This window comes from Microtus oregoni, unplaced genomic scaffold (assembly GCF_018167655.1).
Source record: "Microtus oregoni isolate MIOR12 unplaced genomic scaffold, Mior012 000045F_ref0000178, whole genome shotgun sequence".
In the NCBI taxonomy this organism is placed as follows: Eukaryota; Metazoa; Chordata; class Mammalia; order Rodentia; family Cricetidae; genus Microtus; species Microtus oregoni.
This window is the reverse complement of record NW_024543219.1, coordinates 1,948,812-1,976,232: the sequence shown is the minus strand read 5'-3', so window position 1 is coordinate 1,976,232 and position 27,421 is coordinate 1,948,812. Positions and strand designations below refer to the sequence as shown.

General features: G+C 43.0%; 2 protein-coding genes across 7 annotated transcripts in view; one reads left to right on the top strand and one right to left on the bottom strand.

Moving 5' to 3' along the window:
- The window catches only part of Rcbtb1 (RCC1 and BTB domain containing protein 1), a 41,314-nt gene extending 33,447 nt beyond the window's left edge, over window positions 1–7,867 (top strand). For all 5 annotated transcript variants that reach the window (XM_041634011.1, XM_041634012.1, XM_041634013.1 and 2 more), the window contains one exon: window positions 5,706–7,867. In XM_041634011.1, coding sequence (XP_041489945.1) covers window positions 5,706–5,846 — 141 coding nt within the window. In that variant the 3' untranslated portion in view covers window positions 5,847–7,867. The remainder of the gene's footprint in view (window positions 1–5,705) is intronic.
- A 2,145-nt stretch (window positions 7,868–10,012) lies between these two features.
- LOC121434852 (histone-lysine N-methyltransferase SETDB2-like) overlaps window positions 10,013–27,421 on the bottom strand; it is a 65,963-nt gene continuing 48,554 nt past the window's right edge. For both annotated transcript variants that reach the window (XM_041633815.1, XM_041633814.1), the window contains 8 exons: window positions 26,002–26,109; window positions 19,483–19,616; window positions 17,527–17,576; window positions 16,379–16,443; window positions 15,376–15,439; window positions 14,672–14,803; window positions 12,811–12,882; window positions 10,013–10,671 (listed from right to left, as the gene is read on the bottom strand). In XM_041633815.1, coding sequence (XP_041489749.1) covers window positions 10,487–10,671; window positions 12,811–12,882; window positions 14,672–14,803; window positions 15,376–15,439; window positions 16,379–16,443; window positions 17,527–17,576; window positions 19,483–19,616; window positions 26,002–26,109 — 810 coding nt within the window. In that variant the 3' untranslated portion in view covers window positions 10,013–10,486. The remainder of the gene's footprint in view (window positions 10,672–12,810; window positions 12,883–14,671; window positions 14,804–15,375; window positions 15,440–16,378; window positions 16,444–17,526; window positions 17,577–19,482; window positions 19,617–26,001; window positions 26,110–27,421) is intronic.

Sequence of the window (27,421 nt, the reverse complement as noted above, 5' to 3'; positions counted from 1 at the left end):
TAAAGCACTTCAGTACAAAGGGGCACTTTTGTAAACAAGTGTTCATGATAGCAGACACACCTTAAGTTCCACAGACATGACATACTGAGTGTGGAAATAGAGTAGAACATTACGGTACACTAGGACTTCGATACTGAGCTATCTGATGAACGGGTATACTTGCACGTTTTATTTCCTTAGTGCCATGGAGTGTAGTCAGTGACCATAATGTTGGGTGTTCAGATCAAACCCATTACATACGTTGTAGAATGTGTGGCAGGTCGCTTCCCGCCACCTGGCTAGCTTTACCCAAAATAATTACACGGAAACTGTATTTTTTTTTGTTGTTTTGTTTTTCGAGACAGGGTGGAAACTGTATTCTTTTATATACTGCCTGGCCCGTTATCTGTAGCCTCTTATTGGCTAATTCTCACATCTTGATTAACCCATTTCTAATAATATGCATAGCATCACGAGGTGGTGGCTTACTGGGAAGGATTCTAGCCTTTTTCCGTCTAGGGTTGGAGAATCATGGTGACTGCCTTCTTCCCAGCATTCTGTTCTGTTTACTCCGCCTACCTAATTTTCTGTCCTATTAAAGGGCCAAGGCAGTTTCTTTATTAACCAATGAATGTAACACATAGACAGATGACCCTCCTCCATCATTTCCCCTTTTTGTTTTTTTTTCAACAAGAAGCCCCCCTTTTTATGTTTAAACAAAAAAGAAATGCTTTCATTTTAACATAGTAACATTACATATAACAAAACAGTTATCAAGCAAGAATTACAGTTACAATATTTATATCTATTTTATCTTTTATCATAGCTAAGGAAAACTATAACTGACCATTCTTCAACTCCATCAAAGACTCCAGAAGGATATAATATTACCTAAGCAAACAAGAAATAATCAACTTCCAAACTCTAGAAATGATAGAGACATCTTGCTGCCTAGACAGACACCCAAAGTTCTTCTGTATCGTTGGGGCATCCATCTTCGGCCTTCAGGCCCATAGTATCCAGCAGACATTTCCATGAAGCAGGAAAATTCAAAGACAGTTCAGTCACTTTCTACTGTGTCCTGCAGAATGTCTCGCAGACTCTTTCAGGAATCAGGAACCCCTAAAGACCATCTCACCTATAGGCAAGTTCAGCAGTCCTCTCTCTGTAGGTTCTTTGTGTCCAGTTTATGCAACAGTCCAGGCAAGAGCAGTTTCTTGCCCAAATGGCTATCAAACTCCATAAGGATCCTCTTCGATGCCCATCTTCCTCTTGAAGTAGATTGGTGCTGCCAGGAGCAGACGTGTCTCATTGTCATGAAAGGCCCTAATTTATTAAAACATTAAATGCCATATTCTGTAGTCTTTGAAAGATATGAAGAATGCCTATCTAACTGAAATATATCTCTAGATATCTAGAAAATCTAACATGACTACAAGCTTGACTATTATTGATGATTATCCATTAACAACCTATATTTCCTAATTATATATTACATTTTTAAATGAACTACACAATCACAATACCTTAATATCAGAAATACATACACCTATAACAAAATTGACCTTAAAATTTATACCAATGCAAATTATTCATATCTATATCATATTCCCCTTTAAATGTAAAAGATCATTTATAAACAATATTTGGGAATATGGGCGCAGTTATTTCTCTCCAAACTGCTTCGAGCTGAATGGGGCGCTGTTAATCAAATCGTTTAGGGTGTAACCTATGTGCCAGGTTTATCTCAGTTGGCAGTTGAGTGAAGTAATTTTTTGAGGGTGTTCACAGCAACCTTTCAGGAGGGCGTGGTCTATCATACCATATTGGGATAGAAGCAATCCACAGGGTCTCATCCTCTGTGAAAACAAAAGAAACTCTGCCAAAGCATGATATCCTTAGATCCAAATTCTGAAGTCAAGATACCTTTAGAACATATATGCAGGTTCATCAGCTTAGCAGCCCATACAATGAAATGTCTCTTTGTATTTAGCTCCTTCACAGTCAAAAATTTTAAAGAAAACACAATAATACACAGAATCCAGGCTCTCTGTGAATTTTCCATTTTTATATGGCTTATTTTTACTCTATCACTTTATTCTGTCTCTTAAAGACTATACCCCCTTTCTTTTTAAGGCATTAACTTTATTCTCTATATTCTTTTACTTCTCTCTCCCAAGCCTACATACACTCATCCAACATTGTGACCGATATATAGGTCTTCTATGTCTGAATCTGTAATTTTTTACTATCCAGGAGCATTTCTTAAAATGTTAAGCACTTCTTAAAAACTTAAGTTATGCCATGTAGAGGTAATATGATACCGCCTATTTCCTGCCCAGTCTAAACCTTAACTGCACTGTTATTATGGTAATTATGAAAGCTCCTGCCTGAGATCAGCACAGTTCAGTGTGGAGCAGCCGCTCCTGCCTCAGATCCATTTGGTGCCCCTGAGCTGCTCACAGTTCCAGGCACACAGCAAGTCCACACTGGAGCTGCACTCGGCAGTTTAATTCTGAGACTGAGCGTGTAGCACAGAACCTCTTTTCATCCAAGTTACAGCCAAATCTGACACGCAGAGCACTGCGCAGCCTGCAAACATCTCTCTGTATGGCGGCAGAAATCCACCATGCTCTCCTGCCTGACCAAGTCTGAATCCGCCGTCTGCCCAGGCGGGGAGTGCAGGCATGGTCTCAGAGTGCTTTCTTTCCAATCTCAAGCAGGAACACAAACATCCAGTCCCATAAAAGCCATTGAAATACTTTAAGGCCGGAGTTCCCACTGGTGGCACAGCCCCAGGAAGCTGCGTTTTAAAATGACCGGCTTTTTTTTTCTGCCGCTATTGCTGAAACAGGAAATCTCTCTACAGCATGTCCTAGCAAACAGCAAAAAGCTGTGTTAAACTCTCTCTCCCTTTTTTTAAAGCCCTCTCAGGTTTTTAAGTGGATTTAGTCCATCACGTTGGAGTGCCAAATGTAGAATGTGCAGCGGGTTGCTTCCCGCCATCCAGCTAGCTTTACCCAAAATAATTACACGGAAACTATTCTTTTAAACACTGCCTGGCCCATTAGTTTCAATCTCTTATTGGCTAATTCTCACATCTTGCTTTAACCCATATTTAGTAATCTGTGTAGCACCATGAGGTGGTGGCTTACCAGGAAAGATCCTAACCTGCGTCTGTCTCGGAGAGGAGAATCATGGCAACTGCCTCAGGCGTGTGCCTCACTGCCTTTTACCCAGCATCCTGTTCTGTCTTCCCCGCCTACCTATGTTCTGACCTATCAGACCAAGCAGTTTTCTTTATTAATTAACCAATGAAACAACAGATAGATATAAGACCCACCTACATCAATACCTTAGGTGATAGGAAGTGACTGAGACTGGTAATCAACGGTGAAAACTGATTTTAGAAGCCTAACTTTGGGGTAGCAGCTGCCTTTGGGTCATGGCTGGTGCTCAGGAGATGAAGGCTACCTGCTGCTCAGTTACAGTGACTGACTCCTCCATGTGCTCTTTGAAGGAAACGTGAAGTTAATATACAAAAGAAATTCAGGCTTAATAATTGTACCTAGAAAAGCAAGGCCATGTGCAAGTCTTAGGGTGTGCACTGTCAGACTTGACGTGTTCTACAGTGCACTGGGAGGAGTCACGGTCCTCCAGCACGGAGCCGTGAGGAGCTGAAGCACTGCCTCCATGTTGCAGTTAAGTGCTGCAGGAGGACATGTGTTTAAACACTGAGGGAAACGCCAGCTGAGGGGCCTTTCAAGGAAGGGGCAGAGTTTGACTACACTGTGGAAGTCTTAGGCTGCAAGAATTCTGCTAATTACTGTTTTAGCATCTTAAACAGAATGTTAGGTCTCCAGCCCAATATTTTAAGAAATTGGTAGAAAGGAAAAGCAATTTGGTTTTCAGATTGTGTAATGATTGGAATGATTTCAGCATAAAAGATTTGAACCAAGAGCCTGTAAGATGGCTTAGTGAGTAAAGGTACCTGCCACCATCCCCAGCAGGAATCCAACTCAGCTGGTACCACACATGTAGAAGGAGAGAGCCAACTCCTAAAGTCCTCTGAGTTCTGTGCCTGTGCCCCTCCCCCAGGTACTTTTTTTTTATTTTGGAATATTTTTTCAAAGTAGTCATTTACAAGTGTGTTGTTGCTCCCTGCTAACTACAGTAAGTGTGGTGCTGAACCTGCCTGGAGCCACTTTGTAATTTCTCCACAGATTTATACATCTTAGTTCCTGGTACAAAGACTCTCAGTTTTGTATTCTCTCCTCTTCCCTGTCCATGAAGCTTAAGAATCCTTAGTTAATTATGCATGAATTTTTTTTCACCTCCTGATTAAATGCCTCTTCATCTACTTTGATTTGTTGTGAACACCTTTTTTAATCTGCTGGTAAAAAGGACCCCCTTTTTTAAAAAAATGTTTTATATTTGAAGCATAGCAGTTCCTGATGGTTGGTTTCTAGTTGTGCAAAGGCTGTGGTCTTGTATCTAGTTGCATTTTCAATGTCCAGGTCATTGAAGAGAAGGTGAGGATGACCTCGTCACATCAGAAGCAAACTGACTTATATATCCAGGGTTGATGAGATGGCTCAGTGGGTTAGGGTGCCAAGCCTGACAACATAAGTTTAATCCCCAGGACACAAGTGGTAGAAAAGGAGAACCAACTCCTGCAAATTATTCTCTGACTTCCACTTGCTTACCTTGGCTTGCCTGTGCTACTCTCCACCACAAATAAAGAAATTAAAATCCAAGGAAGAAAGAAACATAAATCTAGCCAGGTGTGGTGGGACCCACCTATAAGCTCCCAACTTGAAGAGGATGAGGCAGGAGAATTGTGAGTTTTTGTCAGGGTCAGCCTGGTCTACATAGTGAGACCTTGTCTTTAAAATTATTTATAAACCACACAAAAACAACCAAAAAATAAAAACAAAACAAAACCTGGATCCAGAGATATGCTAATGTTGTAAATGCCCTTTGAGTTGTCTGGGAAGTAAATCTTGGGCAGCAGCTCTTTATATCCATACCAGTTTCTATAATGAGTGTGTGGACTTCCTGCTTACTGGGAGCTTTCGGAGATGAGTGAGTGTGACACCATATCTATATGATGCTTTACTGATTAATGTTGGCTATTGGTGACTTGATTCATCTGCCTGAAAACTCTAGTCTGTATAAATACACTTGTCTGGGCTTGACTGGGAACTTATTAATAGCATGCTGGAAGACATATTAGTGGGGGCTATAAAGATAAATTCATATTTATTAGACCATGAAAATAAAGTTTTGGAGATTTTCTTTTTAAATATAATTTTAGGTAGACCATAAATTTTCATCTGTTTCCTAAAACCTTCTGTTCTTTAAACTAGCCCATATTTTAATTTGTTTTCTTAAATGTAACAAAACATGTATGGACTAAAGTGGCATTGGGCTTTGTACAGTATCTTGAGATACTTGTGCCAGGTGACAGGCATGGAAGGCCGCCGATGATTTTGCGTGTGTGTCACACTTGGGTTACGGAAACCATGCTTTCCCTCTAGTGAGCGGATGGCAGGCGGTTTTCTGACGAGATGCAGTCCTCCTGCTTGCCTCGTGGGAGCTATCTGGTCTCAAGTATCTCTTCTGGGATGGGTGAGAGAATTGGGATGGGGGGATTTTCAGAGAAACAGTTCACGGTTAATAAACAAAGGCCTCTTCCTGTTCTTATTTTTGTTGTGTATGTCCAGGATTTAGAAGAATTCTGCTTTAAGTTTTGCATCAATCATTTGACAGACGTTACACAGACTGCGGCATTTTGGCAAATGGATGGCCCCCTGCTAAAGGAGTTCATTGCTAAAGCCAGTAAATGTGGAGCCTTTAAGAACTGAAACCCGAGGCTGCTGGGCTGGGTGTGAGTGGGTGATGTGAGACTGACTGCAGGTAAAACCTGCCAGGTCGCTTTTGTCACATCAGAGACAGTAGGAGTATATGAAGGATGCTCTTCATGAGCCTGTTTTTCACAGCTCTTCTTTCTGGATATGTGTACTTGAAATGGGATTTCCTTAACATTTGGCTGAATGCTCTGAAAGGATGAAAGCTTAGTTGCTTTTGATTTTTTTAATTTTGATGAGAGAATCTTTTGAACTGGAACTAAGGATGCTGGTGAGATGTTCCTGGACCTTTGGCGACACGCCTGTTCACACTGCATGTGGAGGACAAGCCCTGCCGTTGCTCCTGAGTGCTGCTCGCTGTCACCACCTTCCTGTGGGGCACCCGACTGTGGGAGGCTCTCAAGAAATACTGTCGAATATGCATCAGACCCACGTAAACAGTCAAGAAGTGTTGAGGTTTGCCGATATTGTCTTAAGATGTGGGCACCTCAGGCTGGAAAGATGGCTGAGCAGGTAAAGACTGTTATGACTAAGCCTGATGACTTAAGTCCCCAGGACCTTCATGCCGGAGAGAGCAAACTTTAAAAGTTGTCCTCTGATCGCTATACATGCACCGTGACTACACACATGCACACAATAAGAAAGTGTAATAAAAATTAAAAGATTAGGTACCGAAAGAGTAATGGCTAGAACTACTTGTGAGACACGATAAAAGAAGCTTTGTTTGGTAAAGGAGAATGGTTTAGAACTCCTAATTCTGGACTTAGCCTGACACACTCACTCTCAGCAGTGTTTCATTGGGTTGCATTTGAGAGTGCAGTACACACTACCCCTCAGCCTCACCCTGTAAACACACACATTCTCTGTATCTGATCTTTTGTGACTTGACATGACTGTTAAAACCACCTTTCTTACAGGACTCAGAATGGTCACTTTGTGCCGGGGAGTCTGGGCCACATTCCATCACAAATTTATTTGGAACTTCACCTCCCGTTTTGTGTTTTTCTTGCTTTACTTGTGTTAGGAATGCTTTTGGGCTTATGTTAGCCTTGAAATAGAGTTCCCAAAGTCACAGTTTTCCTAAAAAGACCATTTAAAAAGACTCTTTGTCTTTCAGTCTGGCTATGAATGTTACTGGGTTGTAGACTGTTGTTGTCCCAGCTTTGCCCATTGAGCCATTGTCTGTTTGCTCTCTGCTCCATGAACTCCTTTACGTGTGTGTGTTCCCTTAGTGTGTTCGGTTTCCTGCTTACAGAGGATCTCTGGCCTTAGGCTGCGTTCAGAGCCAATTAACAGGGAGGGAATGCTGCGGGGGCTGTGCAGCAGTGAGGGGTGGAGTGCTGAGGGAGGCACCAAAGGCAGGAGTTGTTGACAGGCCAGACACATGCCAACCCAGAACCCAGCGTCCCCTTTTCTTGATCTTGTCACACGTGACTGTTGCCTGGTGTATTGGTAAGTCAGAATTGGCTCTTCAGTGACAGTTTCCTTCCTGGGATGACGAGTGCACATTGATAAAATTTGCTGGAATAGGCCATCTGAATAACCACAGTTCTCTAGACTTGGAATCCCAAGGTGGTAACGTTAATATGTTTACTATTGTTCTTACTTGAAAACCTCTCCACAGAAAAGCACAAACTACAGCTATAAATCCATATCCATAGATAATTCACCTGGCAAGAACCTACTGAGTTCTGACAGCTGTAGACACACTTCTCAGCTTACTGGGGGCTTGAGTGTATGGCAGTGAAAGAGCAAGTCCTTTCAGAAGGGTTGGAGGATTTTTTTTAATGCAATCTTATTATTTTTCTATTTGGTTTTGTTTTTAATCATAGAAAACAAAAATTATTCTTGAAACTAATGTACTCTTCTGATGCAATAATGGAAGCCAGAGATGTCACAGTTTCTTAAAATAGACTAAACTGTATCCTTGAACTTACTGGAACAATGTTTGATACTCAAGTATTTAGGATGCATTTGTGTAATTTCTTGAATGACATAATAAATAATCTCTTAAGGCAGGCCGTGTACAGTTGTGGTTGTTTTTTCCCTTTAAAGTAGAGTAGTATATACATCCTGGAAAAGGGAGGAACTTGTTATTTTGGTACAACATGGATTAATTTGTGGACTTAAGTGAAAAAAAAAAAGTAAAGTCATAAAAAGACAATTATGTGTTCCTAGAGGTGGAAAGAGTGGTTGTCGGGCTGGGACAGGAAGCTCTTACATGGGCACTTTCCGTTCTACAAGAGGAAGATGTTTTTGGATGAATGATAATTTTTGACTATATTTGATGTTACTGAACTATATTTTTTTCTCACATACATGATTTGAGTCTCACAGCTGTATGAATTAAGCACAGATTATTTTTACAGTTAGCAAAGCTCCATAGACAAGTTGATAATCTTAAAAGGGTTGAAATGGTAAATTTTGTTACATATATCACAATTTTAGAAAACCATATTAGAATAAAAATAAGATACCACTATGAATGTGTCGACTACTTCTCAACTACCCCAACCCAAAGATTTTATTTTTGTTAAAAGAGTATAGTTGAATTATCAGAGTGGGAAATGCATTTGAATTGGAAGTACTTAAAGATGAAAAGTAGTAGCGGCTATCCCTGTGATACCTGGCAGTTATTAGGGCAAAGTGGAGATTGGGTTAACAATCAATGATATAATAGGATATTTGTAAAGTTTTTTTTTTTTTTTTTTTTTTTTTTTTTTGGTTTTTCGAAACATGGTTTCTCTGTGGCTTTGGAGCCTGTCCTGGAACTAGCTCTGTAGACCAGGCTGGTCTCAAACTCACAGAGATCCACCTGCCTCTGCCTCCTGAGTGCTGGGATTAAAGGCGTGTCCCACTATCACCCGGCTTGTAAAGTTTTTTAAAGTTAATTTTGTACACAGGGAGCATGCATGTCATAGCACTCTTGTGGAGGTCAGAGGGCATCTTGTGGAAGTCAGTTCTGCTGTGTGGGTTCCTGGAATTAAACTCGGGTCATTGAGCTTGGAGGTGAGTGCTGAGCCATCTCACCGTCTTTTTTTTTTTAATTTATTTATTTATTATGTATACAATATTCTGTCTGTATGCCTGAAGGCCAGAAGAGGGCGCCAGACCTCTTTACAGATGGTTGTGAGCCACCATGTGGTTGCTGGGAATTGAACTCAGGACCTTTGGAAGAGCAGGCGATGCTCTTAACCACTGAGCCATCTCTCCAGCCCCTTTTTTTTTTTTTAAAGTAATGGAACCAAATGGAGTTGACCCAACCAACAATTGTTCAGAAGTTGATTTGTGTAGAATGGGGGTTGTTTTTAGCTCATCTATAAAACAGTTTGTTTATGTGCCTCCCCCTAGGTTTACAAAATTCATCATTGGATAAGGGAATGTGTGTGCAGTCCCTAATGTTACTTCCCACGGTGCCATCTTCTGTACCCTGGGCTTCCATACATTTTCTTATATAGAAATAATGGCTGGGATTATTTGGCTCATTTTCCAGTAGTAACAGAGCCAGGCTTATTTGATCAGTTTGCCCAATATGTGCAAACAATATGAACCCAAACAAGTGGTGCTTCCTTGTGCCATACAATTTACTGTGATTAACAAATTAAAGTTGAATTGTAAGGCAGAAGGGGAAACTTTAATATAAAAATTCCCAGCTCATTCTGACGGGTGGTCATATTGCAGTCATTCCAGTTCACCCTTCATGAAGTGACATGGAAACCACAGTATTGCACCAGGAATGATTCCAGACTCAACACCATGCTGGAGACACGGCTCAGTCCCGTACTGGTTTGTTGGTAGCATTAATGTGGACCTGAGAGGATCATGGTAGGAAATGAGAAATGTGAATGAGAAGGAGTCGAGGGTCAAGAGTGATGTGGGCATACAGATCTGAATTCCTTATTGTTAGGAGGAGAAAAGTCTTCATTTTTCCCATTCCATATTCCTAATGGTGCTCTTATTCAGAGAGCCAAGTTTCAAATGTTGGTGCTTGTCTTGAAGACAACGCATGCCCTTGTAATAATAACTGTGACCAAAAAGACACTTCTAAAAAGACTGATGAAGACCCATAAAATCATTAAAACAGCAGTGCATTCTACATTGTTACAGCTGAGGCTGCTGTGAACTGTATTAAATAAACCGTCCACTCTGTACAGTGTATTTTACAAACATTTATTGAGTACGCTAAGTCTTGGAAATGTAGTGAGCAGGAATCCAGTTTAACAGTAAGCAAGCCATGGGAATGAGTTTCTGCTCTGTTGTAATGGAGTTACTAATACTGAGAGGAGACTACTGTGAGACCTGGAGGGCCAGCAGAGGCAAGGAAGAGTTCTAAGATTTCACAGCAGGATGTGCAAAGGCTCTGGTATTGCTGCAGTTGACTGGGGTGAGTAGGGAAGGCATCAACCAATACATAAGACTTCCTTGTTCCTTGGCAAATACATGGGAAGATCTGTTCTCAGCTGATCCAGTTGACCTGAGGAACAGTTTTTACTAACAAGGAGAAAGGAGGACAAGTGAGATAACGAGAAGTGACAAGAAACACCCAGTCAGGTATAAAATAGCCATGAGCAGTAGCGGGTGATGGGGAGGGAAAACTTTGCGTCTGTCACAGCCTGTCTTCTGAGCCTACTTGCATTTCAGTCAGTAGAGTCCTCGCATTCGAACAGGGAAGATGGCGAGACTCTTGAAGTAGAACTTGAGTGGTTCAGGTCTCCATTTTCTTGAAATGAGCACAAGGTTTGCTCTAAGTTCCCAAGTGCCTCCAGCTGCTGCTTCAGCTGCCTCTGCATTTCTTCTTGTTCACAAGCTTTACTCTTTATTGCTTTGAAAGAAAATAAAGTATCTTTAGTTTACGCACTAGTTTGATTAGAAATAATGTACTGTCTCTAGTCTGAGTCAGTTCAAATATACACCCCATGGTAGTTGTGTCTCAAAGGAGAAGACCGTGATAACGAGCAGAAACGGCTCCTCCCTTGTCTTTGCTTCCTTTTGTGACTCAGGATGGAACCCTGATGAGGGAGTGTCATAGATCCCTTGCTTTTATTGGTTAATTAATAAAGAAACTGCTTGGCCTGATAGGTTAGAACATAGGTGAGTGGAGTAAACAGAACAGAATACTGGAAAGAACAGGAAGTGAGGCAGACGCCATGCCTCTCCACTCCAGGGCAGATGCGATGAAGCAAGCCGCCAGGTCAGACATGCTGAATCTTTCCCAGTAAGACTGGTGCTACACAGATTACTAAAAATGGGTTAGGCAAAATATGAGAGTTAGCCAAGAAGAGGCTAGAGCTAATGGGCCAAGCAGTGTTTAAAAGAATACAATTTGTGTGTTGTTATTTCGGGGCATAAGCTAGCCAGGCGGCCGGGAGACGGGTGGCAGGAATGCAGCCCGCAGCTCCTTTCTACAGAACCCCAACGTGTATCACGTGAGTGTGCATTCCTTTATAGTAGAACACGGTTACACGCATCATTCGTCAGAGACTAGAGGATGTAGCTAGACTGCCAAGGAAACTCATTTGTGAGCACAACTCTGGCACTAAGGACATTGGTTACATCACAGCTGTGGGTGTGTTTAGGGAGGAAAAGGCTTTCCTATGGAAACCTCCCAGGGTCATTTTAGATAGCTCTAAAAGTTTCACAGCTGCAGCTTCGAATTCATGGTTGCCAGAGGGACTACACACCCACAGTTAGCTTGAAATACTGGGTGAGATCAGCCAGGCCAGAAGGGCCTGTGTCAGGTGTTGGCCTTTCCCACGGGTTCTCGTGCAGTCCTGGTTAGGATCTCGAGGAAACCACATCTTATGCTGTGTGACATGTGTCAGACATAGAACTTTCATACCAAAGGAAACACAGCTCGTTGAAGACTCTTTTGAACTATTCTTATTAGCAGACATGCTCAAGCAACTTTTAAAGTAATTTTTCTGCTGACTAAAAATGAATATTTCAGAATTCGAATAGGAATGAGTAACAGAAAAGCAAAATGAGAGAGGCTGTGTGTATTGAGGTGACTTGGGCAGAAAAACCTGCTGTCTTATCATTATGTCTGATAGGCGCACCTGTAGAAAAGACCAGTCTAGGGCAATGTGTTATGCAGTAATGAGATGAGCTATTCCTACCAATCCTGTGGGAATCTGGCCCTCACCCAGTCCATAGGTGCAGCACACAGAGGTATTTAGTACTGAAGGGGGGGCATAATAAATGCGTGGTTCTTAGGTTTTTCAGACACAGTTTCACTGTGTAGCCTAGGCTGGCAATCCTCCTACCTCACTCACCCTTTCAACTGCTGGAATTACAGGTGTGGACCACAACACCAAGCTACCTGCATCACTTTTTTTTTTATAAAGAAAACACAAAAAACAATTTTCTTGGCTATTCTTGCTTTTTTTTTCCCCTGATGAATTTTAGGATTCCAGTACTCGCTGCTTCAGGAGATGAGCTCTGAAGGTAAACCTTAGGAAAAGAAATGACATTTCTTTAAGTGCAAGGGAGGCACACTGCAGGATGGGTCACTGTTGCCTCTGTCTTGCTCCCGGGGGCAGAGAGGCTGCAGGAGGTCTCTCTGCCTGTTTATACATGGCTTAAAATACTCTGCAATTTTAGAGTCAAAAGCATGTTGTGTTCCTGCCTTATAGTCAGTTTTTCTGGTTACAGAAGCATGTGCGTATCTCCCTAGAAAGCAGAAGTGTATGTAATCCTACAAATCACTGCTATTTCCAGGGTGTGGTCTTTCTATCATCTGTGTGGTGTGGTGTGGTGTGTGTGTGTGTGTGTGTGTGTGTGTATAACTACGGTTTTTTGCATGTATTTCTTCTCTGTGTGTCATGCTGTTTTTGTAATGGGCTCTTTTCATTAGATAAAAACTGTCTTAGAAGTCATGATTATTGTTTGGTCACCTGTCATTTTGATCTGAATCATAAATGTCTCTCAACCAACACTGTCCATCATTTTATAAATCACCTACCTTTTTGGAATTTTATTAATGTGTCTTCAAACACTCCACAGTCAAATAGTAAAGTTTCAATGTCTTCATAGTCTAGAGGGAGAAACAACTTCCTGTGTTAATTTTAGTGTGACTAAATCCCACGGGGGGAGACGAGAACATAGCCCCATATGGAAGAGTAAGCAGAGGAGGAGTGCAGCACAGTGCAGAGCTGTCAGGGAACCCATGAGAAGCATCAGCTCAGCATCTCTGTGCAGCTGGAACTTCTGGGGGGAAACACCCATGTTTCAGGGAACCCCCAGCTGATTATGAGGCACCCACAAATTTGAGAGTTCTTGGCCTTCAGAATGTAAGCATTATGTAAGCATTATTGAGCTCTTGGAAATGTTTAGCTGTAGTTTATCTTTTGGCTTTATCATAAATTGTTTTTAAGTAAGTCCAGATTTTACATTGTCACAGTATGAAATATCCAGATTCCCCTAACAAGGAACTCTAAAGCTTTTAGCTCATTCTGTAGGTTATAAGAGGTCACAGTAACTATATACCTGCACACTGTAAGTGGACCTTTTGATTCCCTAGGAACTCATTAAGAAAGAAACTTCTGTTACAGAGTTGATCTAAAGAACTACTCCATGATCTGCCACGATGCTCAGCAGGTAGGGGTGCTTGCTACCACCTGGTGACTTAAGTTCAGTCTCCAGAACCCACACGGTGGAAGTAGAACCAGCTCCGACAGCTTGTTCTCTAACCTCCACGTGTGTCTTGTGTCAGGTGCACAATATGATTTTTTAAAGATTTATTTTGTGTGTGTGTGCACGTGCACACGCACACACATACATGGGTGTAGGTATCCTCAGGGTCCATAAGAATGTCAGATCCCCAGGAGCTTGAGGTATAGGCAGTTTTAGGCTGACAGACATGGTGCTGGGAACTGAACCCAGATCCTCTGCAAGAATAGTATGTGTTCTTCACGGAGCTGTCTTTCCAGTCCCTGTAATAATTTTTTTTTTTAATTTTCGAGACAGGCTTTCTCTGTAGCTTTTTTTTGGTTCCGGTCCTGGAACCTGCTCTTGTAGACCAGGCTGGCCTTGAACTCACAGAGATCCGCCTGCCTCTGCCTCCCGAGTGCTGGGATTAAAGGCGTGCACCACCACCGCCCTGCCCTGTAATAATTTTTTAAACCCTTGATTTATTAAGGAATAGAATTTGAGGCACATCAAAACTGGAGGCTGCTTCCCAGCACCCATGATGGGTAGCTTACAACTGTCTACAACTCTGGCTTCAGGGTATCAGACAGTTTTGAACTCTATGGGCACTTGTACCCCCATGTTCATACCCCCCACACATAACCATAATTAAAACATATTTTAAAAAGTGTACTTTAAAACATCAACTATAGCAGCGACAACACAACCGCTGCAATGACTGTACCTCTACCCATTCAGCTCTGGGTGCCTCTGAAGAACAGCTTTTCGGGCTTCCATGCAGTTTTCTCCTCACTAAAGTATCTGACTTTTCATGACTTGTTGATTTATTGTGGACAGTAGATCTGGCAATAACTTGATTTTTTTTAGATGTAGTTTTTATGCGTATGAGTGTTTTTGCCTGCATGTACATATGTGTACCATGTGCATGCAGTGACCATGCAGGATAAAAGAGGGTGTTGGGTTTCCCCCAAACTGGAGTTACTGTTGTGAGCCACCATGTAGACGCTAGGAACTGATCTTGGGTCTGCTGCAAGAATAGTAAGTGCTCTTCACTGAGTAATCTCTCCAGCCCACAATGAGTGTTTTTAAAGAATGGGGTAAAGAAGGGAAGGGAAAAGCTTGGAAAGAAAATGTTTTGTTTTCTAATATTCATTTACATTTAGACAATTCAGTACCTGATTCTGAAGCGGTCTCATTCAGGAGCTTTTCTTGAATTGAATCAAGTTTTTCTAGCATCCCTTCAAATAATTCATTAAGAAGTCCCGCTTCCTTGCATTTCTTAATAAAAGGAACTTTGACAGTTGCATCTAAGAACAAAGAACGCATCGTTAGCAGGAAATGGTCTTAGGGCAGCTGTTCGTGCTATATGGTGATTCCTTTATACTTTACCAGTTGATGGGTGAGTAAATTGTCTGATTTTTCGTAGTTCAAATAGTAAATGGCACAAAAAAAATGAAAACTTTTCTCTACTTATAGTAATATTTGAATACATGTGATTTTGTAAAATTTAGCTTCAAGTGCTTGTGGTAACAGCCCTCATTTTTGTGGCAGATGCTGTGTTGTAAGGACATCCCCTTCTCAGAGATCAGAGGCCACCTGTCACCTGAGTGGTAGCACACCACTGAATTCTGACCTCAGGCAAACCTGCCTTCCTTTTTAATTATGCCTCAGACTGAGAAGTAGGCCATTCCAACTCAAATAATCTCATGTGCAGGGCTCTAATAGAGTGCATAGTAGTGATAAAAACAAAGACATGCCAGGTACCAGAGTCCAGAAGAATAAAGACCAAAGCCTAACACCAGCATCAGAATAGATGGGCCAGAATTTTTATAAGTATTTGGAGGCCACCATGTTGGTACAACTGTCACTGAAAACAAACCTTTGTGGTCGGGGGCCTCTTCTGTCATGCGTTTCTTGAATCTACTAAACTTCATGTTTGTTGGCTAGAAGAGAAAACCAGATTATGCTGACACTTCATGTTGCCCTTGAATACCACATAAAAATGTTTTGCTATATAATTAATTGTATTAATTAAATGTAACAAAAGATCTGTATTAGGCAAACTTTTTGTTTGTTTTGTTTAGTCTTGGCAAACTCCAGGATCCAAATGGCACTCTCAAATAGATAAAACCTATGGGGTATGCTGGCTGGGGCCGGGAAAACAATGCCTGAATGAACAATAAGAAGGAAGGGTTGCTATCTTGTACTAACTTAGTTTATATGAACTGATAGAAATACTGTTTCAATGGGCTGGAGAGATGGCTCAGTGGTTAAGAGCATTGCATGCTCTTCCAAAGGTCCTGAGTTCAATTCCCAGCAACCACATGGTGGCTCACAACCATCTGTAATGAGGTCTGGTGCCATCTTCTGGCCTGCAGGCATACACACAGACAGAACATTGTATACATAATAAATAAATAAATATTTAAAAAAAAAGAAATACTGTTTCAAATCTCTCCAAATTCTTTTACATTTTAGATTTACTAATCTAGAACTTGAAAATTAGAAATTCGGCCATGTAGCTCCAAGTGTGGACACATAGCTGGAAAACACTTGGTTTTGAACGAATGCTTGTATGTTATCTCAGCCTGTTTAGAGCTAAGTATCCTGTAAGGTTGGATATTTTCTCTAAAATGGTGCCAAGAGATGGTTGATAGAAGCCAAGGGAATAATGTCATCTCTTGAGCTTTTAGCGTCTTACTAATCACAGTATACTGACACGTCCAGATTCTTCCCAAGATGTTACCTGAAGACTAGCTTTAGCTCCATCAACACACATGAAGGGTGGTATGCAAATGCCAACTCCTCCAATGATTTGAAAAGTGTTCAAAATTTTAAGTGAGAACTTTAAGTGAGTAAATTAGATCTATAAGTCAAATTACCTGTTCGGGGATGCTTGATGGGGGGCGTTTCTTCCTTCCTCTCTTTTGTAAGCTTGGGCCCTCAGCTAAAATAGAAACCATTTAAAACATAGAATATAAAGCAAAAGATTGCTGGGTGGTAATGGTGCACACCTTTAATCCCGGGAGACAGAGACAGGAGAAATCTGAGTCAGGGCCAGTCTGGTCTACAGAACAAGTTCAAGGATATCCGGGGCAACACAGAGAAGCTATATACCTATACATATATATACATACATACATATATAAATATATATGATTCCTGTTTGCATAAAATAAAAAATATGTGCCAAGAGTTGCTACAAAATCAGAATACTGGGTAAATTTGGACTTGGGTATGTGAACTTACAACAAAGGGTTAGTTTTAATTCTAAGCTCATAAGCTAATATAACATTGATAAGTGGTATAGATAGATGGTGTTTCACTGAACAGGAAAATCAGCTCAGGTCATAGGCAGGTGTTGAGAAGATACAGTAATGCGCGTCCACCTCAGAGCTGACAGATGTTCTAGCTAATGCTCGCAGGGATTTGGGCAGTCGTATTTTCCCCATCTAGAGTCAGCTTTTCAGAAGATTATTAGCAGTGGTTGCTTAGCCAGATTTTTATCATTTGTGTTCTTCGGCCCAGTGATTTTTCTTTAGCAAGTGTACTTAACAATGTGGTTAGGAAGTGGGACAAAGTTGTATGGTGAGTAATTTTGTTTGAAATAAGATCTAATTATGTAGCTCAGGCTGGCCTAGAACGAACTAACTCTCTTTCTCTCTGTGTGTGATATATATATATATATATATATATATATATATATATATATATAACACACACACACGTATTATCATCATTCCCTCATCCCTTGTCAGTGTAGTGATGGCAAACAACCCTTTCATGGTGCTTTCCAATGACCTGAACACATAATGACTGTGACTAGAGCTAGCTCAGTGCTTCAGAGCACTTGCTGCTTTTCCAGAGGACCCAGGTTTAGTTCCCAGCACCCACATGGTGGCTCTTGACAACCGTCTGTCACCTAAGGTATCCATACAAACAGGTACACATGAAATTACAACTGAGAAGAAACTAGCTTATTTCATGTTTTACCTAAATAACTTTTCCTAAGCCTACTTTAGAAACTTACCACCTTGACTGGTCCCTGGTAGTTCTGGAGCATGTTGTTGGCAAAACAATCTGAAAGTGCAGAATTTCAGAGTCATTGAATCTTTTAATTTGTAGAGATCCGCCTGCCTCTGCCTCCCCAGTGCTGGAATTACAGTTGTATACCACTACACCGGCTAAAGTATTTGTTTTTTTAAAAAGAATGTGTGTAAGTCTGTAAAATGACTGACCCACATCAAGTGTGGTGAGACTGGTCCCTATCTTTGTGCCCTTTGAGCATGAGAACGGGGACTAGTTCCTGTGCTGTGCTGAGGGATGTCTAAAGAACTAATGTCTGAGGGCTTCAAGCTTCAGTCTTACTATCCAGAACTTTGCTGATCTTGAAAGCTAACACAGAAGCACATGCATTAATCTGGAGGACTTTTCCAGACCAGAACACGCCTTCACAGAGCTTGTATTTAAAGGGTGTCGCCAGGACAGCATCATAGCGGGGTAGAGAGCTGACGTTCTAAGGGACTTCCTAGCTCCTGGGATTGCCTTGTCTTAGCCCTATGGGACCTAATGTCCTCCTCCCCTTTGCACCAGGTCCCTCCATGCACCCTCCCCAGCAGCACCCAGCTCAGACTCCTCTCCCTTAGACTTGATACTCTGAGTACTTCGCATTTGGTCTCAAGTTGTAACCCCAGACTGACTTCGAACTTGTGTCTTCACCTCTTGTGCTTTGACTTTAGGCATGTGCTATCATGTTTGGCTATAGGTTTTCTAAACATGTAAAAAACTATAGGAAGTCTTAGAATAGACCCTCCCACAATGTCCTCCCATCCCCAGGGTCAGTAATTTTCAAGTCAAGGCAAAGTCCCTTCCTCCTACTTTATCCCCTCCCATGTGCTAGTCTTCACAGTGGCCTCTCTCTGTCCCTCCTCTAACCTGTGACACCCTCTAGGTTCATTCTACCTTCGTGTCCTTTAGTCCATTGTGAGGTAATCTCTGCACCTCAATGTTTAAATTCAAATGTGAACTGCTGAGAAGCCTGCCTCTTCCTTATGGAAATGGTCTAAGTTAAACAAAGCGAAACTTTTAAGGTACCTCCTAGAGTTCAAGGCTCTACTTAGTGAGATGTTGTCTCAAAAACAAAAAGTAGATACAGCAGGGTCTTCGGTCTCTTTCATTTGATTAATTTAAGACTAATAGTAAAGCGAGTTCTTTGTGGAAGTAAATAATGGAAGTGAAGTTCCAAGAATATAACTACGTATAAGTTTCACAGCAAATCAAATATTAAAAGTGCAGCGCAAAACTGAATGGAATTTTAAAAACTAATGACTGGGGGGTCTGGTGAGATGACTCAGCAGGTGAAGGTGCTTGCCATCAGGTCGGAACCTGAGTTCTCTATGTAGGTCCAACACTGGAAGAAGAGAACTCATTCCCACCAGGTGGAAGTGTAGACACCTGAGCCTGTGCCCGTGGATGTGACCCGAAGGGAGATCTTCCTGCTTCAGAACAGCAGGCGTGAACTGGCTCCTGTCTCCTAGTGACCGGTTAGGAGGCCACGCTGCCTACAATGAGCCTCTCCAGCAGGAAGAAGAGAGTACAGAGAAAACCTTGAGTGGCCTTCTTCCCGTTCTGTGCAGAAATGTGAAGCAGAGTTCCTGGTGGGTGACTTCAGTCCTGTTCTCATGTGAAAAGCACTTGCATAAACTAAACTTTAGAAGTATGTCTTAAAGGGCTGGAGAGATGGCTCAGTGGTTAAGAGCTTTGCCTGCTCTTCCAAAGGTCCTGCGTTCAATTCCCAGCAACCACATGTGTTCACAACCATCTGTAATGAGATTTAGTGCCCTCTTCTGGCCTGCAGGGATACATGCAGGCAGAACACTGAATACATAATAAATAAATCTTTAAAAAAAAAAAAGAAGTATGTCTTAATCTAGCCATTCATACCCTCCCACCCCCTCCACCATGTAGTTTTAAAGGACATAATTACATATAAGTTCCATTAACTGCGTCAACTTGTAGAACTGTGTTGTCTTTCTTGGCACAGAAAAAGTGGTAATTCTTCGCACAGGATTTTTCTTCACATCCCACAGTGGCTCCTTTTTTATTACAAAGTGTGCAAGTCTGTAGAAGGATAGATCAGACTGTGTTAGTACCTGTTTCTTTGATAAAAAGGAAGGATGTTGGGCTGGAGAGATGACTCAGTGATTAAGAACACTGGCTACTCTTTCAGAGGACTTGGGTTCAATTCCCAGCACCCATATAACAGCTCACAACTGTCTGTAACTCTAGTTTCAGGGGATCTGACACCTTCTCATAGAGTATATACAGGCAAAACACCAGTGCAAATCAAATAAATAAATCTTTTTTTTAAAAAAATAAGAATGTCATTAAATGTCATTTACGCCAGCAGCCCTGCGTTTTTATCCTGGCTGTCACTGGTATATCCCAGCCTCCATACCCACACTAAATGTGACTTAGATTTGGCTCCCCATGTGGAAGTTTCAGCAAAACTGCAGCCAACTGGAATATAAGGCCTGGCATAGACAGTTACATCATGGTCCATGTAAACGCAAGAACATGTAGATGGCTTCAAAAAACAATCTTTCCATTTTAATAGTGATTTCTAAAGAGCAAAACTAGCAGACTTCTTTATCCCTAGGTAGGGAGTTGGCTGGGGAACCCAGAACCTGAAGCCAGAGCAGCTCCTGGTTGTGCCACTGAGATGTGTGACCTCAGCTGGCACTTGCTATGACTTCCTCCTAGACATTCATCCCTGGGGTGCTGGTGACTGCTCTACCGAGTTACTGTTGGGGATATTATGGAATAAAGGAAACCTGTTTCAAATTTGTAGAGACTAAACAAAAACACAACAATACAGTATTTTTCTTGCTCCCTTGTTCTTATTTCCCTGTTGGGTTTTATATGAAGATGACATAGAGATTGTTAGGCCTTGTATAGCTCCAGGAAACCTATTAAGCAGTGCTAGTTCTTATGCTGTGATGAGGGGCAACCCAGCCACGACCAAGGCTGACTGGCACCATCCTCGGCTGAATGAGGTCCAAGGCAATGAGACTATGCCATAAAGCAAGAGACAGCACTTGGCACTCATGGTGTCCCAGGTAAGCACAAGCAAGCACATAAGGAAAATTCGAATGTAGCTGAAAAACAAGATTAAGATATAGGTAGAATTCTAAATCAGAGCATACAGGAGTGGCTATTTTTAATTGTGAAGCTGCCTGCATAACAGTGTAGCTGCATGAGACTGCTACCTCACAATACACTTGCTGTCGGTTCTGCAATGGTTTAAGTTAGAAGAAGAATGAAAATATTTTAGAAAACTAAGAAATACAGTAGGAGAAAGCATGGCATTACAACAAAGGATAGCTATAAAGAAACACGGGCAACAAACAGAAGTCCCAAAAGAAAAGCATAAGGGCTGGTGGTTCTGTTTCTTACAGGGACAAGTAAAACCTGAAGATGTTAAAGGTGAGGAAAGACAGGAAGTAAAGTATTCACAGAAAATTAAAGGGTAACGATTTAGATTCCCCAGCCTGGTATGGTGGTGCACACTTACACTCCCAGCTCTCCAAGAAGTGCAAGCTGGAGGATTGCAGGTTCAAGGCCAAGATGACCATCTTAACAAGATCCTGATTGGAAAGGACGAAAGGGGAAAGGGGTAGATAAGCAGCTCAGTGGTGAAGGATTTGCCCTCGGTGGCCGAGTCTGAGTCAAACTATAGTAGCACGTGTGGGGACCACAGAAGAACAGCAGCAGTAAATCATGGGTGGTGAAATGCAAACAACTGGTAAGATGTACCCAGGTAAAGTCTGCACAGGTTATTGAGGGCATGATGGCTGTGATGTTGCAGCCATTGTTTTAGGATAAGGAAAGACAGGAGTAGAGAAGGCAGAGAAGGTACCTGCTCATCTGAAAGTTACACTTAATCTAGAGGGGCTGTCTTAGCTTGCTTTCTATTGCTCTGATCAACACCGTGACCAAAAGCAACTTGAGGAGGAAAGGGTTTGGTTTATTTCATTTTATTCTTCCAGGTCATATTCCATCTCTGAGCACTGTCAAGGCAGGAACTGAACCAGATGCCATGAATAAGTGTTGCTTGCTTCCTGACTTGCTCAGTGTACTTTCTTTTTCTTTTTTTTTATCTATTATGTAGTGTTTTGCCTGCAAGTATGTCTGCAGGCCAGAAGATGGCACCAGATCTCATTACAGGTGGTTGTGAGCCACCATGTGGTTGGTGGGAATTGAATTTAGGATCTATGGAAGAGCAGTCAGTGCTCTTAACTTCTGAGCCATCTCTCCAGCCCTGAGAATACTTTCTTACACAATTCAAGACAACCTGCCTCCCCCCATGGGTTGGACCCTCCCACATCGGTCATTAAGAAAATGCCCTGGGACTGGAGAGATGGCTCAGAAGTTAAAAGCAGCACTGGTTGTTCTTCCAGAGATCCTGAGTTCAAGTCCCAGCAACCACATGGTGACTTTCAGCCATCTATAATGAGACCTTGTGGCCTCTTCTGGCACACATGGAGGCAGAATGTTGTATACATAATAAAGAAATCTTTAAGAAAAAGAAAATGCCTTATAGAATTTGCCTATGGGCAACCTAGTTGTAGACATTGTCTCAATTCAGAGAACTCCTCCCAGACAACTTTAGCTTCTGTTAAGTTGACAAATAAATAAATAAAATAAGAATAAATAAAAAAATAAGTGGGGCAGGGAGGAAAATTTACATGATCTAATAAAGCAAAATTTCAAATGTCACACAGTTGCAGCTCAGCAGAAGTACTCTTACCTGGAAAGCCCACGACCTGGGTTTGATTCCCAGACTGCAACAAATCAACTCAGAACAGTGGGGGTAAAGCAAAGCAGTAGTGCCATGTTCTTAAACTTCAGACCAAGGAGGTGTCAGCTCTGAACAGAGGAGTAGAGAAGCAGCAACTTAAATACTAAGAGCCTTTGGCACGAAAAAAAAGAAAGGAAAAAACCAAAAGAGAAATATTCTAAGCAGAGGTCTTTGAGGCTTGATGAGAAAGATGAGCCTCCCACTGGCAAATTTACTAGAAGGACAAGAAGGATGGCCTCTTGCCACTGAGGGACAGACAGTGAGCCGCAATGTCAGGAACGTGCCGGGTCATATAGGGTTGGCAAGAGTATGAAGATGTTTATTTTTCCACCTAGATGACATAAACTCATCAATATTTTCTTTGATTGCCATGCAGAGAACAAGCTTGGAGGAGCAGAATAAACTGGGTAGAGGGACAGTGGAAGAGAAAAACCAAGTGGTAGCCCTTGGCAGCTCTGGAGAACCACAGCAGCCCCTTCTCTGTGATGGACTAGTGCTGAGAGGCAAGTTACCGGAGGATGCAGGACGTACCTAAGAGGCATCAAGCAGGAGGGGGTAAGGGAAAGATGACCCTTACACCTACAGTTTGGAGGACAGATGAATGGTGGTGCTGGGGGTTTTTTTGGAGGGGGTGTAAAGGTTTATATGGAGGGGTGATGCTCTTAGCCAGTTGAATGAGAGCTGTCTTAGGTATCCATGGAGATGGTGGTAGTCTGGAATTCTAGAGTAAATGAGTCCTTGGCATATTGATGTTCTTTAAGCTGGCTGAGGTGGATGGAGTCACTTAGGTTGTGTTCAGACCCAGGAAGGTGCCCAGCACAGGTTTAGGTCTCCAGATCTCTTCAGCCGAGCAGAGGAGTAGAAAATGGCGGGCCGTATGGGAAGAAGGAGGCTGGCAGGAAACGCCTGTTTTCTCGGAAAGAGAAATAAGGTACTAGCAGATGTGTGGTGTGCGTGAGTGATGAGTCCTGATGAATAAGAACACTTGAGCTTACTGTTGGGTGGGGAGAGGTTTCAGAGGAGCAGCTGCGAAAGGCGAGGTGTAAAACAGGAAGTGGCCAAGGCCCTGCTGCGCTTTGTATCTGTGACTTGGGCATCAGTGCAGAGGGGACTTTCCTCCAGCACCGTGTGAGGGCTGGTGCTACTCCGTCTACACAGACCATAGAGAGGGAGGTTGGTCACACTGAGTGTGGAAGGGGTGCCATGCTGGTGGGCTGGGACTGTGATGTGGTCCACTGACTGCAGAGGGCTTCCCGAGGAACTGCTCTAGCTGGGATGGAAAGAGGAGAGGAACCACATTTAACCTCTCCAGGGATCCTGGAGGTAAAGGTGAGGCTTGCCTCTCTGCAGAAACTGTCCACCACACACATAAGCTTAAATGGGCATAGCCTTCTCCAGAGACAGTTTCTCCATCCAGGCCAGCATTCTAAACTAAGATGGAGTTCTGAACTATCAGTATCCACTGAGAGGTACACCAGTAGGTCAAGCAGAAATGTCGCCTGTGATGGCGAAACATAGTTGTACACTTGTTACTGAGAGGCGATGACCTCGCTGTGTAGGAGTGAGGATTCGGGAAAGAGAACAGTAGCATACCAGGCTGAGTGATCCAGTGTCCCCAGCTTCTTCTGGCCTTTAACACGTTTGCACATTGGTTCCTGTGCTCACTAGTTTTATGCCAGCTTGATACGAGCTAGAGTCATCTGAGAGGAGGGAACCTCCAGAAGTTTGGGCTGTAGGCAAGCTTGTGGGGATTTTCTTAACTAGTAATTGGTGGGAGAAGGCCCAGCCCATTGCTGGGGTCATCCCTGGGCTGGTCGTCCTGGGTTCTATAAGAAAGAAGGCCAAGCAAGCCATGGGAAACAAGTCAGTAAGCAGCACCCCTCCATGGCCTCTGCATCAGCTCCTGCCTCCAGGATCCTGACCCGTTTGAGTTCCTGTCCGCCTTCATTCATGATGGACTATGATGATGTGGAAGTGTAAGCCAAATAAACTCTTCCCTCCCCAACTCACTTTGGTCATAGTGTTTCATAACCCGAAATAGTTCTCTTGGGAATTCCTTATCTTTCTTTTCCACAGTCGGAAAGGGTTCAAAGGCCCCGTTTCAGGGGAAGCCTTCCCATGGAGGGTACTAATGTACACAGCTGTTCTATTACTGCCTGGGGACTGACTTGTCTCCCCCATGAAGTACGCATCGAGCGTCTGTGCAGGTAGCAAGGTTCTGGAAACGCTTGCTAGTGAGTGGGTAGCCACCACCTCACGTAACTGCATTCCTTCTGGATACCCTTCCCTTCCCCTGCATCTCCAAGTTCTCCCACTAGGGAAGCCTCTGGAATCTCAGGTGTAACCACCTCTTTCTTGGCATTCTCCTGTACCCAGCTGCCCTCATTCTGCAGCTGGGCTGTTTGTAGGCACCCTCTAGAACAGCAGTTCTCAACCTGCGGGTGGCAACCATCAAAAACAACGTATTTCCGATGGTCTTAGGAACCGAGACACTTCTCGGCAGCAAAGTCACAGTTATGAAGTAGCAACAAAAGTTAATTTATGGTTGGTGGTTCCTAAGACTATCAGAATTCCGTGTTTTCCAACGCTTGTGACCCACAGGTTGAGAACCACTGCTCCAGAATCTAACAGTACCTTTCCCTAACTATCCATGAACTCCCTCAAATACAATTAGCAAATGATAAAAGCAATGTGTCCGTTGAGGTTAATAGAGCCTGCTGGGACAGACCCTGACACTTCACAAAGCACATACCTGTGTGTCCCCAGTCATTAACACTTCACAGTGGTTGTGGTCAGCCATGTGGCACTCAGACTTGCTATCTTGTTTATTAATCTACACTCTTTTAAATCCTTCAATATTTCAAATCCTTACGATCTTACTTTTACAGAGGAAGCCTGGAGGCCCAATGAACCCGGGAGGATACTGTCTGAGCCGTCCTTTCCTGGATAGGCCCCATGACCACAGCTCCAAGGTAGATGCTGATTGATGATAAGCAGGCCAGCTGCTGGGGCGGAAGGACTGCAGCCACGTAGACAGAAGGATAAAGGCTTGAGCTCTACCGCCTGCAACTTCAGGGATGCCAGAGGACCTGCTAGCTGCCTTGGGGGTAGGAGAGCATAAGGAAGACCCTAGATGGTGCTGTTGAGCTGCTCAAATTGAGGTCTGCTGTGGTGAAATGACCCCCCCAAGGGCCTTGTCTGTCTGGTTGGAGTGTTTTCTCTCCACCGAAACATTGTCAGCCTACTGGACTGACGGGTGGGGTAGTCTGTGGTAACTAGACAGAGTTTAGCTGAGTCTCTTTCTCTGTCCTGCTGTCAGCTCTCCAGGATGTCTCTCTAACCCCACTTTACCAACAGACTTTTTTTTTAATGAGAATTTTTATTTTATTTCTGTGTATGTGTGTCTGAATGAGTATGTTAGTGCAGGCGCCCGTGAAAGCCAGAGGAAGGTGTCAGATACCCCCGAGCGGGAGTTACAAGCAGTTGTGAGTTGCCATTTGGTTGCTGGGGACCAGACTCGGGCCCTCTGGAAGAGCAGCAAGCATTCTTAACTGCTGAACCATCTCTCTAGTCCCGGATAGACTTTCCCTTAACTGGAGCCCCCAAGACTCATTCTGTATGAGTAATAAAAACATGTCAACTTACCAATCTTCTTCCTCTCCTGAACTCTTTTTTCACTGATTTCACATCAAAATTTCTGGCTTTACTCAGGTGACCATGATCTTCACATTCCACCAGTCCTGATGAATACAGCTGCAGGTTGGGAGAGGAAAAAGTCCAGAGTTGGCATGAAGTAGTCCTGATGGGTACAAGTCAGAGAGGGTACGGAAAAGGCCGAACCGGGAATGCAGAGTGAACGATGGCTCTGAGTATTGACCACTTTGCAGGTATGTGAACACACATGAGCCATCGGCCTGCTGTGAGTAATCTCATTCTCAGGGTGTGTGTTCTGTAGCTCACCTCCCCTGACTCTGGACCCAGGCAGACAGTGGCCGCTACACCACTCTTTTCCTAGCCGAGGAAGGTGCAGCAGGCTGCACAATGGCTGAAGCCCTAAAGTCAGAGTAGTGAAAAGGAGGACAAGAAGCCATTCCTGGTGGCTTTCCAGGGCCCATTTCTTTAACTTCAAGAGCCATACCTACCTCCACAGCCCTTTGTTTTTGTTGCTGTTGAGACAGGGTCTCCCTATAGCCTGGTTGGCCTGGAACTCACTCAGAGGTCAACCTGTCTCTGCTATCTGAGTGCTGGGATTAAAGGCATACACTACTACACCTGGCTTTTATGATGTTTTTTAAAAATATATGATCTTGCAGCTGGGGTGTGGCGGCGCACACCTTTAATCGCAGCACTCAGAGGGGAAGGCAGGCAGATATCTGTGAGTTCAAGGCCAGCCTGGTCTACAAGAACTAGACAGCTAGGACCATTACACAGAGAAACCTTGTCTCAGAAAAAAAAAAAAGTGATTTTGCTATCCACCAAGTTTACCTGAACTTTGACCTCTTTTCTGAGCCTTCTGAGCAGTGGAAATGTGGGTATCGGCTACTACAGCTGGCCACAAACCCCCTTGTATGTTTTAGCAGGCACGAGTTTCTTTCCTCTTCAATATTCTAGGGGCTGGAGAGGTAACTCAGTGGTTAAGAATGTGTATCGCTCTTCTAGTGTTCAGAGGACCAACATTCAGTTCCCAGCACTGACTTGGGGCAGCTCCAAACTGACTGAAGCTGGAGCTATCTGTAAGGAAGAACCCTCCATTGAGAAAACACCTCCATAAGATCTGACTGTAGGGCATTCTCTTCATTAGTGATTGATGAGGGATTGGGCCCACTGTGGGTGGTGCTATCCCTGGGCTAGCAGTCGTGGGTTCTATAAGAAAGCAGGCTAAGCAAGCCATAGGAGCAAGCCGGTAAGCAGCTCTCCTCCATGGCCTCTGCCTCAGCTTCTGCCTCCAGGCTCCTGCCCTGTTTGAGAGTTCCTGTCCTGACTTCCTTCAATGATGAACAGAGATATAGTAATTTAAGCCAAATAAACCCTTTTCTCCCCAATTTGCTTTGTGGCCACGGTGTTT